Source organism: Fopius arisanus, unplaced genomic scaffold (assembly GCF_000806365.1).
Source record: "Fopius arisanus strain USDA-PBARC FA_bdor unplaced genomic scaffold, ASM80636v1 scaffold00023, whole genome shotgun sequence".
NCBI lineage: Eukaryota > Metazoa > Arthropoda > Insecta > Hymenoptera > Braconidae > Fopius > Fopius arisanus.
Window position 1 is genome coordinate 458,532 of NW_011887762.1, and position 14,642 is coordinate 473,173.

Sequence of the window (14,642 nt, forward strand, 5' to 3'; positions counted from 1 at the left end):
TTCCCCATTTATTTTTAAAAAATTCCTATGTTTTTGTTATATCTGACAATACTAGTAAGAGTTTTCTCCAGCGTAACCTTTATGAAAAGAAATTCCTGATAAGCAATGTGACTTTCATAAAATGACCACATGGAGAGCAAAATATTACAAAAGTTACAGAATGGTAATTCCCGGTTTTTACGGACTCTGCAGACTATCAAGAAATTTTCAGAGATAAATATTTAATTGTTGGTGCCTTCTATTAAATCATTTTGGTTGTGAATTTTTACAGGAAATTCTAGATTCAAATTAAAATCTTTCAATTAAATTTCCAAGAAGTTAGTAATACAGAAAATTACTATTGAGCATAATTTACTCGGCATCTTTTGATTATTTCGAATTCCTCAACGTTTCCGCGTCGCTGAATTTATATTTCAATATTCTAATTTAGTAACATAATCAAGGTAACGAGAAATTATTGCAAATGTCACTAAAATCAAACTCAAAATATAATAATATTTAGCTTCATTTAACATCCCTGACTTAGCTTTCCCACATTTTTATATCGAAAAGTTCTAGTTCTTATTTTCCACAATTTACTCAATTATATGAAACAGGGAAGTGGAATGAAACTGTGGAACGGAATGAAATTGCCGTTTTTGAATTTCGTTCCGTGGAACGCTTGCGGAACGCAACGAAACTTGGAACGAATTTCCCCGAATATTATAGTGTGGAAAAAAGTGATGCTGACTCATGCGCGTTATAATCCTCGTCTCCAACTCGGACTATAAAGTCGCATTCGTCAGATTGCCTTTTCCCGTCCTAGGCGTGAAAAATACTATTATGCCATCGGTGCCCGTAATCGCGCGATTCTAACCTCCCTTCACTCGGTTAAATCGCGGATTCCGGGCGCGATGACATAAAATTTTATTACGCCTCATCTGCGTAGAAGTGAAAAAATGATCCTACTGCGTCGTTATTTCCGATCTGGCACCATTACAGCTCAATACAATCTCATGTTAACCACTAGACGTTGACACGATTTCATGTCAACCACTATACGTTGATAGAATCTCATGTCAACCACTAGACGTTGACAGTAGTTCAAAGCTTTCGCGTTATGTGACGTTGCCAGGGCCGGAATATAAGAAAAAAAAATAACTAAATATATTTCATTTTTTAAGAACATCGGTAGAAAATCGATTTCGTTGCGCACATCCTTAGAGGACACTTCGCGCGTTATCGAATTGCCATTCATGGGTTATAAATGAAGCAACGAATTAATTCATAAATTTTCTCATCACAATGTGCCGAAAACTGACTTTTCAGAAAAACTTTCAGACTAACTCGCCTTCGGCTCGTGCTATAAACCTCTCATACGTAAAAAATCACTTTCCCGCACTTTTTACGATATATAGTATATCGGATCCTGGATAGTACTTACTAGATGTGGCGACGGCGCAGATCAAATTAAGCGGGCGATTCAAAATGAGTCGCGCTGAAAATATCATTTGTCACAAACACCGCAGAGACATTGGAACACACCCTCCTATCTACAAAACCAAAGAGATGCACGACACTCTGGATCCGAAAATTGGTCCAGTTTCGCCTAAGGATTTCCTTCCTTTGCGTGGAGATTCCTTTTTCGAGTTTTTATGAAGATGCTTTTTTCCCCTCATCTGGGGATATTGTTGAGAGGATAATATGGTGCAAAAGTAATTGTTAATTCTTTAAGCGGATACGAGGGAAAATATTTCTATTCAGCAATATTCAAAGACTTCAATTAACGAAAATAAATTATTTATAGAGAAATCTGTTGATTTTTCTGTAATGAAAAAGGAAAAAATACAAATTTTGACCATGTTATGAGGTAGTTTCACATATTTCCGTACAATTATGTAGATCAATTATGATGAATCTTGTTTCTGAATTGCATTGATTTTCGTTCGATTATTTTACAAGATAGATTTTTTTCATGAACACCTAAAAAAATATACCATAAAGAGTATATAAAAGGAATAACGTCAGAGATAAAATACTTCAGGAAATGGTATGGCTTGTCAATAAATCTGCCATTCCATCTCTGATTACTTTCAAACTTTCCATGTCTGTATTTATTGTGTCGATGAGTTGAGCCATTCCCTGTTGTTGTAAGCCCAAGTACTGCAAGAAAGAAAAAGTTATTGTTGTTTATTATTAAAAAATTGGAGGCAATTTCTATAATATGTAATTTTTGACGCATTTGTGTTCTGACAAAATCAGCAATTCAGCAAATTTGTCAACTCCGAATGTTGAAAATTTCCTCAGCACATCAACACTTGTTTTCTATTTTTAAAAAATCAGCTATAGTTTGAAAGATTAAAAATGAGTCTAGCCGGAGCTTTTAAATTCTATAATTAACAGGAACATTAAAGTATGGATTGTTTTTTTTTCTGTAAAAGCTATAAGTTGTTAATTCTAATAACGGATCATTAAAAACGATTTAATATTATATTGTGGATGTTATCGATGGCTTTCTGAGATCAGATTCAGGTCAATAATACTGCACTATTTGTTTAGAATTTTTTTAGAAATTAGACAATCGTTTTTGAAAATTGTATTTGTTAATTACATGCCGCAATTAATTATGCCTTTTGGCATTCGCTAATTTCGCGCCAATTGAACACAGTGTTTATGTTATTGCATATTGCGCTTTTGACATTCAGCCGAAATAGCCAACCTGGAAAATAAAGTGGTGAAACAACTTGCCAACGAACGGAAAAACTTTGTTACCTCATATTAGGCAGAAAAATTGCCCACGATATTCCACTGTTGGAATGCACCATTCAAAGTATCATTCGATTTTCCCTCGTAATCTCAAATTCAAAATGCCAAGATAACCAAAACTGTGTCCGCTCAAAAAAGTAGGCTTTCGAAAAATCACACAAAAGTCTTTTTGTCTCTTTTGTGCTGCGAGATACGATTCAAAAGCTTTTCGCATTTGAGTAATACATTTTTTTTACGCCGCTGACTTTAAGTTAAATTCGCTGCTAAATAATAATCTAGTTATGATATGCAGATTTTGTTTTTAATAATATTATGCGAGAAATTATAGAAACTGGAAAAAGTGAAGTAATTTTTCGAAATCCGCATTATCGAGATCGCTCACTAATTCTCCGACTCCAACAAAAAAGACAACTAAAGCTTAATTACCAATAGATAAGTGTCAAGTATGCAGCCTTGATTTTTTTGTAAAATATACTTCTTTTTTACATAGAAACTCGCGACAAATATTTAAGAAAAAATTGTAGTCGTGAGGTGCTCGGAGGATTGTTTGAAATCCCTTAAATACTGCATTGCAATTGGTCGATAAAGCAAGCTAAAATAATTCGCGATGTTCCCGATTTTCATTGATAAGATATTAAGGCCTGGATAGATAGAACGAACAATCTCATGTAAAGAGTGTTTCTAAATGGTTTTGTAACGTGAAATGAGTCCTGCATTAAGCGTAGATGTCTCAAAATCATTAATGCATGTGCAAGAAAAGTTATTAAAGAAAGATTAAAAATACATTCGTTATCCGTTGTTAATTTTTATAAGTGAATAATTTTAACGAAGAAGAAAGTGGGATTGTCTACTTCCATAGAGCATCACGGAGGGGGGGAAGCTGGGAACGTAAATAATTTTATGAACCGCATGTAGGCAATTAATTGAAAAAACCTTAATAATTATTTCTTCAAGTTTTTTGGATTTTTTAGTCGCGAAATTATCTACCGCCATAGCCTTCTTCAATAATTTGCCAAATCACATATTCCCAATTTTGGCTTGGTTGCTATCACTTGCGTATAAGAATGAAAAACAAAACATTATATTTTTAGTTTTTTCGATAAAAAGAAAATAAAAACATCTATGTGGGATTGTCCAGTCTATACACTTGAGCGTTGAAATGGATATGATTCTCTAATAACATAAATTGAAAACGAGAAATTTTATGCGGCTGTTTTGCCGGTGCGCAAATTTTTAGTCACGAATTACTCGTTATAATTTTTTCAATGGGATGAAGAAATAATGATTTTTACTCACCGCTTTTATATCATCTTGTGCAATGGGGTCCATAGAATATCTTTCCTGATTCTGCATATCCACGTGTTTTCTCATTCTTAACTGAGACAACATTTCACTAATTCTTCCTTTAAATTGTGTGGGTGCACTTATTTGTGAATGCATGGTTTCAAATCGATTCGTTAGTATTTCTTCCTCGGGTTGAAGAGAAAGCCCTACTTTCCTCGTAATTTCTTGACGAACTAATATCTGGAAAAGAAATCAGCAATTTGTTAAATATTAACCGGATATAATGACAAAAATTGTAGGAAAATTTTATATTTCCATGTACATGATTCGTTGAATCGGCTCTATTATTTCTATAAAAAATGTTACAGTTTCTATGATGAATTCAGTCCCGCAAAAACTTGACATGTGCCAGAACTTTGCGTATTTTTTACTGATATTTTTTTAGTCAATTTATAAAAAACTAGAGACAGAACGCGCGCGTGACAATATGTGTCTTCTGTCACAGATTATTAATTTGTAAGATTATACTGTTAAAAAATAACACCTGAAATTTCATAGAAAGACCTTAGAATGTTTAAATATTCAGATCATTCAGATCACCCAGGCTCTGAATTTTTCAGACATTCCAAATTGTGAAAAATCTTGAAGTAAATTCAAATAGATGACGCTATGTAAATGCTCCATGAGTACATCCGCGCTAATGAAAGATGAAGTATGAGTGAGTGGAAATGAGTAATAAGTCGTGAGCCAAGAACAGTGAGGCATGAGTGTAACAGATGTTAGGCTTCAACTATCTCGAGTTTCAATTCGATTCGATATAAATATTCATCTCCATTTTAGATCGGATTGTAAGTTATAACTTCATAGGTAGACGAATAGGGAGAAAAAGGAAGCAGAATAAAAAAAAAATTTTCATCACGATGTGCGGAAAAATAACTATTCAGACACGCTCCGCTTCGCTTCGCCTGCCTAAAAAGTGACTTTCCCGCACATTATGAGGAAAAATATTGTGCGCAACTCGTGCAGAAAGTTGTTTTTGGCATGTGGGATTATACCACTCGCTTTCGGCTTATGTTATAAACCTCCTACTCGTCAAAAATCACTTTTCCGCACTTGTTACGAATTATACTATTGTCAAATATCGATTATTAAGAAATGTCTAAGTGAAATTTCATAATTATTACCTGGGGGTAGGTCAAGTTTTCTCAGCTTACCAAAAAACAAACTGATTCATCCGAATCATACATTTTGGATAGAATCTGTTTACAGCATTTTGAATCGAGTATCAGAACGGAAGCATTGTTTTCTTCAGGACTACTAGTTTTCTATTTTTTCTTATTGAAATGGTTAACTCAGGTCTCAGAAATCCGAATATGATGTTTTTAGAGCACGTCCGTATTTATGCATGAATGTGGCCGATTCAGTTGTGCCAAAATAACTGAGAAAATAAGTGTGCCAATCGATTGAATTGAATTGGCTTGGATTGAATCCATATTCATGTTACCTAGACCGAGTTCGGAGATAGCGTCTATATCATTATCAGATTCTAAATTATAACAAACAATCTTGTGCCGTAGTTGGCCCAAAGTCAGCTTAATGTCGACAACTGGAGAAACACGTAAAATCCTTGAAATTCAGTATAATACAGAAAAAGCGACGAGGATATCGTAACTTTGTTACGTGAAAATTAATGTAGGATGAATGTTTGTTGTGGATGACACATCCATAAGGGACGGTGAATTATACTGGAGGTATAATTCACCTTTATTTTTATAAATTGCGAAGAGAAAAATGCCTGGATAAGAGAAAGAAGCATCTACAGCTGGATCGGCATAATAAAACGATTGTGGAATTCAATATCATTTTAATATTGAATAAGATGGTATGAAAAAAGAAGAAACTTTGAGAACACAACTTGCTTTCCTTGTGAAAAAAATGTTTTCATTATAGTTGCAGAAATCCAAACATAGAATATATTTGCTACAGGATGGGTTAAGCGGTATCCATTCGGAGGTATATTACTAATTGATGAACCAAAGTAGATGCCAAAAGTAACAGATATTATTTTTTACCTGAAGAACCCGATGCTGCAACTCCAAAAGAGTCCTCTTGTGTTCTTTGAGTTTTGCCTGTGTAGCAGTATGCTGCCTCTGTAGTCCTTGTATCCTGTCAGCGGCCATGTCCAAGAATGCCCGGTGTCTGGCAGTTTCTTTTTCTTGGCAATTAAGCCTGTACTTGACTTGTTGCAACCCAATCATGGGTACTGGAATGTACATCTCCGGATTTGGATTATCCAACTGTGCCTGTTTCCATAATCTCGGGTCGATAGAGCAGGGTGGATTCTCCATGTATTCTTTAAGTTGCGAGGGATCCAATTTCACCTGAGAAAAAATATTGTCCACCCCAATTTGCGTAAGTTGTTGCTTTTGAATGGTCTGAGATAAGTACGCGACAAGCTCACTGGCTGGAATTTTTCTCGAAGACCCAGTAACTCCTTTTTCCGACACATAAATCACAGCTTGGCTCTTTAACTCTCCTGTAGACTTGACAGTATCAACAGTAACAGTTAAATTGGGCTTATTTCCTAGGAGTTGATTGATGGAATTAATCAATTGTTGCTTTCCATCCTTCAACTCTTGCTCCTTTTTGTTGAAACATAAAACAACAAACCCATCATTATTATCGGCGACTGGCATGCAACTGTAGCCAATAGCTTTGAACCTGCAAAGAGGATTCTCTTGAGTGAGTTCGATGGGTGCCGCATTCGCTGAGTAATAGGCCTTGCCAGTTCCCCAAAGAGCTTGAATCAAGTTCCATCGGGCTATGGTATTGTCTCTCTCATCATTGAATAATTGACAATTGAAAACTGCATTATATAGAGCTTCAGAGATTGCATTGGACGCCTGCTGCTGTTGGTTCTGAGGTTGAGCTAAAGTTCCACCAAAATTGCCAAAGGTTGAAGTTCCTAAAGGTCCTCCGAAACTTCCAAACCCAGTGGCTGTAGTTGTTGTCGCGGATTTAGTTCCAAATCCACCGAATCCTGTGTTCCCGAATCCTGTTCCTGCTGCGTTGGCTGAGCCGAATCCACTGAAGAGACTTGGGGCTTGAGTGGTTGTTGTTGTTCCTGCTCCAAAATTTCCAAATCCGGCAAAACTTATCGCACTAGTTGTCACGGGTACTCCCAAAGTACTGAACCCTGTTGTTGTGGATGATGGCGCTGTACCGAATGTTGTGCCTGCTCCAAAACCAAAAGTTGAACCTGACGTACTGAAGGTATTGGTGCTACTCGTTGCAGCACCGAATCCGGTTACTGCTGCAGATCCAAATCCAGTTGTGCCAAAACCAGTCGATTGAGTTGCTGGTGTGCCGAAAAGTGTTGGGGCTGAGGTAGCTGGAGTGCTGAAGCCGAAGGAAGTTGAACCGAAACCAGCTGAAAATCATTTTTATTATTTTATTATTAACGGAATAACCGTTAATTGTATAATAGAATGATGAACGCACTTAATGTCAGTTTTTATTTGCTCATTCTGATGGATTGTTTGTACTCGGTACACAAGCGAATCACTGCAAGTTTTCCTAATTTTCCCGTAACGTATAAATATGATTGAGAAATATTGATGAGAGATTATTTAGTAAGCATTCGACCGAAATGGCATCGCATAACCACCCAGACGATCCCACCAGGGAGAATGATCTCACAATATTTAATAAATTTCATTTCATATTTCCATACTTACATACAATTGTTTTCTGCCAAATTTTTCAATAATATTGTTATGTAGCTATAGACATTTTGATAATGATTAACTTTTTATATTTTTGGCAAAAAATTATGAGCACAATAGAGCTCGATAAAATGTGGATAAAAAATTAAAAATTGCGACCATTGTAATTTTTGTGATATTGCAGAATAAAATTTTCGATGGGCCAAATCAAATCGGCTGTTGGCTTCCCAACAGTTCAAAAATATATTATTTCAGACGTCAGTCTGGAAACAAAATATCAAGATGGTAAAATTTGCTACCATAAGGCATTTTTCCGTACTGCTACGCACGATTTCTCCTCTGGGAATTGGTACTACATACTTCCCTGGCAAAACTTGAAATAGAAAATAAATAGGAAAATATTAACCGGACTGTCGGAATGGGGTTTTTATTACTCGTGTTGTTGGCCAATTCTCACCCTCAGCTCGAAGGCCAATTCCACACGAATAAAAAAAACCGCATCCCATCATCAATTATTCTTAAAAAATAATTCCCTGAGGATTCTTAAGGCCTTATCATTGAACAATTATTTCCATTTCACTGAATGGAAAATATTAACCATGCCTTATAAATAACGAATCCATTCTTATCAACATTTACTGAAGTTAGACACTATTCCCTTGATAATTACACGTCACTTGTTAATTATTTATTTATAGACTGTCAATTTCATGAGTCTTCATAAGCATCGATAGTTTTAAACTAGTTTCCACTTTTTATAGATCTTTTTTAATTATTTTAAGACCGAACATATACATCAAAGTTGATCAAACCTATTTCTGAATGCTATGGAAATTTGATGATGAGCAAAAATGTATTTTGCCAAATATAAATCCCCTGTAAGTCATCAACCATTGTGTCTTCCTCGAAAATCAGTAAATCTTTCCTGTCATATAGAGTTTTTTGTGATTATTAATTATAGAAGACCGAAAGTATACCATATAGATTCTTCAATACTTGGAATGAGAGATATCCCCGGAATGAATCAATATTCTTTGAACCAAGACAAGACACAGGCCTCACCGAAGTTCTACATGATATTGGGACCACAGATATGGCAATTGGGGTGAAAACAAATCATCAAATCCCTCAGTTAATTCCTCAAAATCTTCAACGAAATGAAAAATTATTTCATTTTCCACATATCAACAGGATGCGACAGCCGAGATCATGAATACAACCACTGGTTCTATTCCAAATGTTTGGTATGATTTGGGCGAAACAACAGTCAATTCTTCGATAAAATCCATGAAGTCTGAGATTCTGCCGATTGTATCCACTTCAACAACGATCGTCACCGAAATTCAAACAGAGACAGAAATTAACAACGACAAAACTTTATTCACCATTCTGGCGATGTGTTTGATCGTTACGGTGCTCCTCTGTCTTATTATTATGTGTACAATAGCCGTATCAAGGAGACGCTCCTCAACTTCCAGTGAACTAAATTGTGACCCAGATTGTGTTGGGGCGAAACGACCATTATTGAGTAGACCAGGAAAGTTTTCAAGGTCGACGAGTAAGAGTAGTATTTTGGGAAGGCACTAAAAATTGTTTATAAAAAAGTTCAAGTTGTTTTGCTAGTCGCAAACCTAACCTGGAATATTCTGCAAAGAATATGAAAACGGAGTTATTCATAATTGGAAAAATAAAGATACGGAAGAGTAATAACAGAATAATTTATGCATAAAATTACGTGAAAGTACTCACTTGGTCTCACTGGGGTTGCTGCTCTCACCGTAGATGTTCCGAAACTAAAACTTGACTGTGTCGCCGGCGTGGACGTCCCAAATCCCGTGCCGAACGACATTGTTCCCGAACAATACGAAAAATAATCGTTTGCCGAGACGAACTTAGTTTTTTCTAATGACACAAGCACGAGGGATGACGAGCTTAAACTACCTTCTTATTCCTTGTATTGTTTATCTATTGAAGTCACTAGAGTCCCATTCATAAAGGCAACATACATACATACACTCATCTACGTTGTTCACCAGATGAAAACAATAGTTGAAAACTTGAAGGTTAGATTTCGAGTCCAGCCATAAACGCCAAAAACTGTTCAGAATTGTGACTTAACTAGAGGGGGACACCACGAAATAGCAAATGCTATGAAATCCCACAGATGTCGCTAGAAAAAACAGCGTCAATATTCAAATCGGTGGACACGTTAACCGAAACCGGATGGATAATTCAACAAACTTCCTTATTTAATTCGAATAATTGAAAGAAGTAGTGAGTGCCGTATATTGAACACGTAATCGAGCAGCTGATATGCTTTAAATTAAATTATCATTCAATATAACTAAATGTCTTATTATTACAATTATTGATCAAGTCTGAGAAGTGCAGATTATCGCCAGTTTCGTAGTGGATTGCGGGAAATAATATTTTTTTTTCAGATTACATAAAAGCGGAATGGCTTGCGTCCACTGGAGGTGCACTCCAAAATGTTAAAATACACCAAAATATGCATTATGTCTGAAATTCGGGGAAATAATTAGCTACTGTTGACCGATGGGACTGTTCTACGCAGTTCTAAAAAAAGTGGATAATAAATAATTATGAAAGTTTAGGACTTTCAAGAATCACCTTGGTGGAAACTTCCATCACAAATTCTCTCTAATGTTGACAGAAAATTTCAAAAATAGTAAAAAGGTAATAAATATTACGAACTGAAACATAAATTTGTAGAGACTGTCATAATATGACAAATTTTATTAAAAAATCTTTGGAGATATTTCTACACAAAATGGCGTATTATGTTCAGTCGATGGAATGTTAAAATATAGCAAAAATGATATGATAACTGAAGTTATGTTAGATTATTTGACCATTTCAGCATTTGTCATATAATTACATTTTTAATTCCTTGAGCCTCTAATGATTTCTGTTTGCGAAGCGTTGCTATGTAATAGAGAGGGCTAACTGAGAGCTGAGACGGTCATATCAGAAAATGCTTAGCAAAAAATTTAATGAGCTTATATACACCAAAGTGATCAAACAACGAGAAAATGAAGATATAATCACACAATAGAAACATGTCTGTGTTATCAAATTTCATAAATGTCAACCACAATATCGCGATTAATTGGCAAGCTGAGATGTTGATCAATCGATTCATAATCAATCGATTTGACAGAACGATTAATAAATTAATGAAACGTTTTGGGAAATTTGTTTTTTAACGTAAAAACCTCCAAAGCAAATAAGAATGCGTACACATAACATGCCATAAGTTATTGGTAACTCAATTGAATAAATGAAACAGCAATTACACGTAGATGCACTGATAGAATTATGTATGTGTTACAAACGAAATTTATTATTGATGAATTTTAGTAATTTTTCATTCGAAAATAGATTACGAATGGTTTATTTCAACGATGAAATGAGGTATGCATTTAGATATGCATTTTTTAACAGAATGTGTTCTATTTCTTTCGGTGTAATACAGAAACTCACGTAGTTCCAAACATGTAATTCTCTTTTCACATGGGGACCACCCTTTCTTCCGTAGATTTTCCCGATTTCCAACTCCATTCCATGTCTTTCCTTTCCCTTCACTTCCTCGCACACAATCCCTGAGCACTCATTACTTCTCATTAATTGATTAATTTGTCATGATTCTATTCGTCAAGCAATTATTCATTCAATCGCAAAGTGGGAAATTTTACAATATATTTTTTCTTCAGTATCGAGCAAAAAATGCAAGAACATCGGTAAAAGCTTCTTAATTTAAGAGTAATGTGTGTCGGAATTGAAAAGGTATCCCAACTTTGTTCGGAGAATTTGAGAGAATTTATCAAAATTCATCAAAATTCATCAAAATCAGAATTTATCAAAAGTGTGTCGTTAAATTTCACTTTCGCTCATCATTATAATCGTCAGATGTTGATAAGGCAAGGGGCTACTCACTCCCGAAATCATGGCGTCAATCTATGATAAAAGTATTTCGAAAGTACATTGAAATTATCATGAAATTACGCCGAAATTTTCAAGCCGCGTCGAATCCATTCGACATCAATTAAGCTAATCGGAATGAATGGGAACTCCACATTAAAAAATAATAATCATTCGCGCTTTACTTAATTTGTGAAATATTTGAATTATCTTTCTTTTCATGATCTGCTTTGAAAATCAGCAGATTTCGAAAAGTTAAACCAGCTTAGTTTGACCTGTGCCCTCTCGATTCTTGAATTTTATTTATTGTGAATTCATTGACTTGATATCATCTGAAACCATTAATTTCGAATCTATGGAATTCTTTGAGGTCAATTCCAGTAACAAAGTCGAACTGAAAAGCACTTGAAGTTATTAACGTCAACGTTTTTTTCGCGGAGTCACCAAAATGGAGTTCGTTCCGAAATCATGTTGTCCTTTGATCAAGGAGCAAGTATCCCCTTGGGCCCAGGAAAAGAACACTTTATATCGGCGTAGAAATTTCCATCTATCACCTCCAAGTGCGCGTTGTATAACGCACAATAACATCCTCGAAGTCATGGAAATGATAGCCCCTTAACGCAGAAAAACTACGCTCAGTAATGCCTTTTGAATTCTATATCGTCAATAACAAATTGATGGGGATAAAATACTTTGGGACTAATCGATTATTTTAAGAATTCATTCTTACGGAATCCAAACCGACTTTGGTATTATTTAGAATCCCATTATAGTCAAATTAAAGTAAAATCTTTGGATTATACTAAAAAATGAAGCATTTATTAGATTCTGTCAAAAAGAACGATATATATGATCAACTTGTAATTGGACAGCAAGCGTAAACACCCAACTCCCCAGTATTAGGAAAATTGTTTTCACGTGCACTAAATTCCACGTAAACAGGAGTGCCTGTGCTCTCACTTTAATGAATTTACGGTAGGATTAATTATATAAAAATTCTTGTGCTGAACATAGATAAGGTTACGAGCAAACCAGCGATGGTACCCGAAGTTGGACTCTCGCGCAAGCAACGGAACCCATGGCTGCACGCAAACCCTAACATATGTCGAGCGGAATTAAATCATACGAAGCTGCCCTTAACAATTTACCGGACAACCTTAGGATACCCTAACAAACCAAGTTGAGTTCAGTAAAACTTTGAAGTTTCTGTAGGTTGAGAGAAAATTGAGAGTTCGTTTAGACTTGGGCCAAAGTCGGATTCTATCGTTCTTTCTCAATTCTAAACTCATGGAAAGAGTTTAGAGTTTATTTTTGCAAATTTAATTAAAAATGTCTATTAACGTTCTAGGGGGGGAGCAACATTCGTCCCTCCCCTTAAAAAATTTATAAACATTTCAAATTAAATTTGAAAAACTCAACCCTAAACTCTTTCCGAATGTGTAGAGTTGAGAAAGAACAATAGAATCCGACCGAGACAAAACTCTAAACGAACTCTCAATTTTCTCTCATTTGCTGAAAATATTTGAGAGGCGAATTCTAAACTCTCCGAGTGAAAATTATGTCAGACGAGCTTGAGGTTTGATCAGCAGTTAATATGGTGGTGGCCAGTTTCAACTGATTAGGCAGAACTTGATAAGAAACTGATCGCTCTTCGATTTACTTAGTCTGATCCGGTCTACTCTGATCAGGTTCTAATATGGTCTTAACCTGAGCTTCGTTCATCTATAATCATTCTGATCAAGTTCCGATTAGGTGGGCCTAAAGTTAAATGGAGATCCGTCAACCTGTAATGATTCAAATCAGATTCTGATCAGGTCAATCTGACCTGAGATTGAGTTGTTCGCCTGTAATTTTTCCTATCAAATTCGGATCAGATTCTGATCAGGCCAACCTGACTTAAAGTTGTGCTGTCTCAGCAATTATCCTGATCAAGTTCGGATCAAGCATGGAGGTCATAATCCGACGACCAATCTAAGAGACAATCAGATGCAGAAAAACCGAAATAAACTTGTTAAACATAACAGCATTTAAACCAGCCTCTAGAGAGGTGGGTTACAATACCAACCAAGAAAACAGTCAAATATCTTGGAATTCACACTGAACACCTAGCCCTCTGCCCAAACTGTGACAGTATCCAGCTCAGGAAAGCAACAAACAGATGTCACTCACTCTTGGCGGCGCTTCAGTTCATCAGTTCATTACTTCATCAGTTGCTATCTCCTGCTAGTAAGGATGGTGTAGACATGCCTGAGACATCCACCGCCAAGATGGCCAGCAGCCAAACCTTATATGACGAGACCAACATCCCAAGGATCGCAAACTTTATTATCAGACTAACTAGAGAACAACTTCGATCAACTAAAAAACTAAATAACGAAATCCTAAACAGAAACAGACACGTAGATCATGTTGGGCCCAGCCTGCCCACCAAAATTGAATATCTTCAATCCCAAGCGTTTATGCACCTGGCCCTGGCCTATTAGACACCTTTCTCATAATATCAAACACTGATAAGGCTGTTTTTTGTAGGAGTTGATTGTATGCTTAAACACTATATAAAACGAACTGATTAAAGTAAAGAAAGTCTAAAAAAAACTATGGCCGAAGTGGTAAAATCATTCAGTCGGATGGCGGAATCTAAAACCTCCTAGGTTCAAGTCGGGTTGGGGCACCAGCACTTTTAATTTTTCGGAAACAGTCGAACGGGAGTCTAGACACGAAGAATCATCGGAAAGTGTTAGAAACAATAATTCTCCTATGAAGTTTTGTTGATGGACGCCATGTCGGCCAGGGTTTTTCATAGTTTCCTATGGTCATCAGTCTAGTCTGTACTTGAGGTACAGCTCCTGGGGTACAATGCAACATGGTTAAAGAGGAAGTTCGCCCATGACACAGTAACAATGTAAAAATCCGAAAAGGGCATACACGGCAAATTAAAAAAAAAGA

At 35.9% G+C, this 14,642-nt stretch overlaps 2 protein-coding genes across 2 annotated transcripts; one reads left to right on the forward strand and one right to left on the reverse strand.

The window, feature by feature from the left end:
• Positions 1–1,790: 1,790 nt before the first annotated feature.
• Positions 1,791–9,871, reverse strand: LOC105264542 (nuclear pore complex protein Nup54). The gene is made up of 4 exons (XM_011301478.1): positions 9,504–9,871; positions 6,102–7,459; positions 4,042–4,269; positions 1,791–2,142 (listed from the first exon to the last, which is right to left on the reverse strand). The coding sequence occupies exons 1-4, from the start codon at positions 9,601–9,603 to the stop codon at positions 2,020–2,022; spliced, it is 1,809 nt and encodes a 602-aa protein (XP_011299780.1). The 5' UTR covers positions 9,604–9,871; the 3' UTR covers positions 1,791–2,019.
• Positions 7,900–9,397, forward strand: LOC105264541 (uncharacterized). The gene is made up of 3 exons (XM_011301477.1): positions 7,900–8,632; positions 8,716–8,859; positions 8,946–9,397. The coding sequence occupies exons 1-3, from the start codon at positions 8,606–8,608 to the stop codon at positions 9,339–9,341; spliced, it is 567 nt and encodes a 188-aa protein (XP_011299779.1). The 5' UTR covers positions 7,900–8,605; the 3' UTR covers positions 9,342–9,397.
• Positions 9,872–14,642: the final 4,771 nt, after the last annotated feature.

Bases quoted from the DNA above. Each gene is read 5' to 3' on its own strand.
- LOC105264541 (XM_011301477.1), top strand. From the start codon at position 8,606: ATGTATTTTGCCAAATATAAATCCCCT. The intron at 8,633-8,715 runs GTAAGTCATCAA...TATTAATTATAG, and splicing joins TTGCCAAATATAAATCCCCT to AAGACCGAAAGTATACCATA. The intron at 8,860-8,945 runs GTGAAAACAAAT...ACATATCAACAG, and splicing joins CCACAGATATGGCAATTGGG to GATGCGACAGCCGAGATCAT.
- LOC105264542 (XM_011301478.1), bottom strand. From the start codon at position 9,603: ATGTCGTTCGGCACGGGATTTGGGACGTCCACGCCGGCGACACAGTCA. The intron at 7,460-9,503 runs GTGAGTACTTTC...AATGATTTTCAG, and splicing joins AGCAACCCCAGTGAGACCAA to CTGGTTTCGGTTCAACTTCC. The intron at 2,143-4,041 runs GTGAGTAAAAAT...TCTTTCTTGCAG, and splicing joins CACAAGATGATATAAAAGCG to TACTTGGGCTTACAACAACA.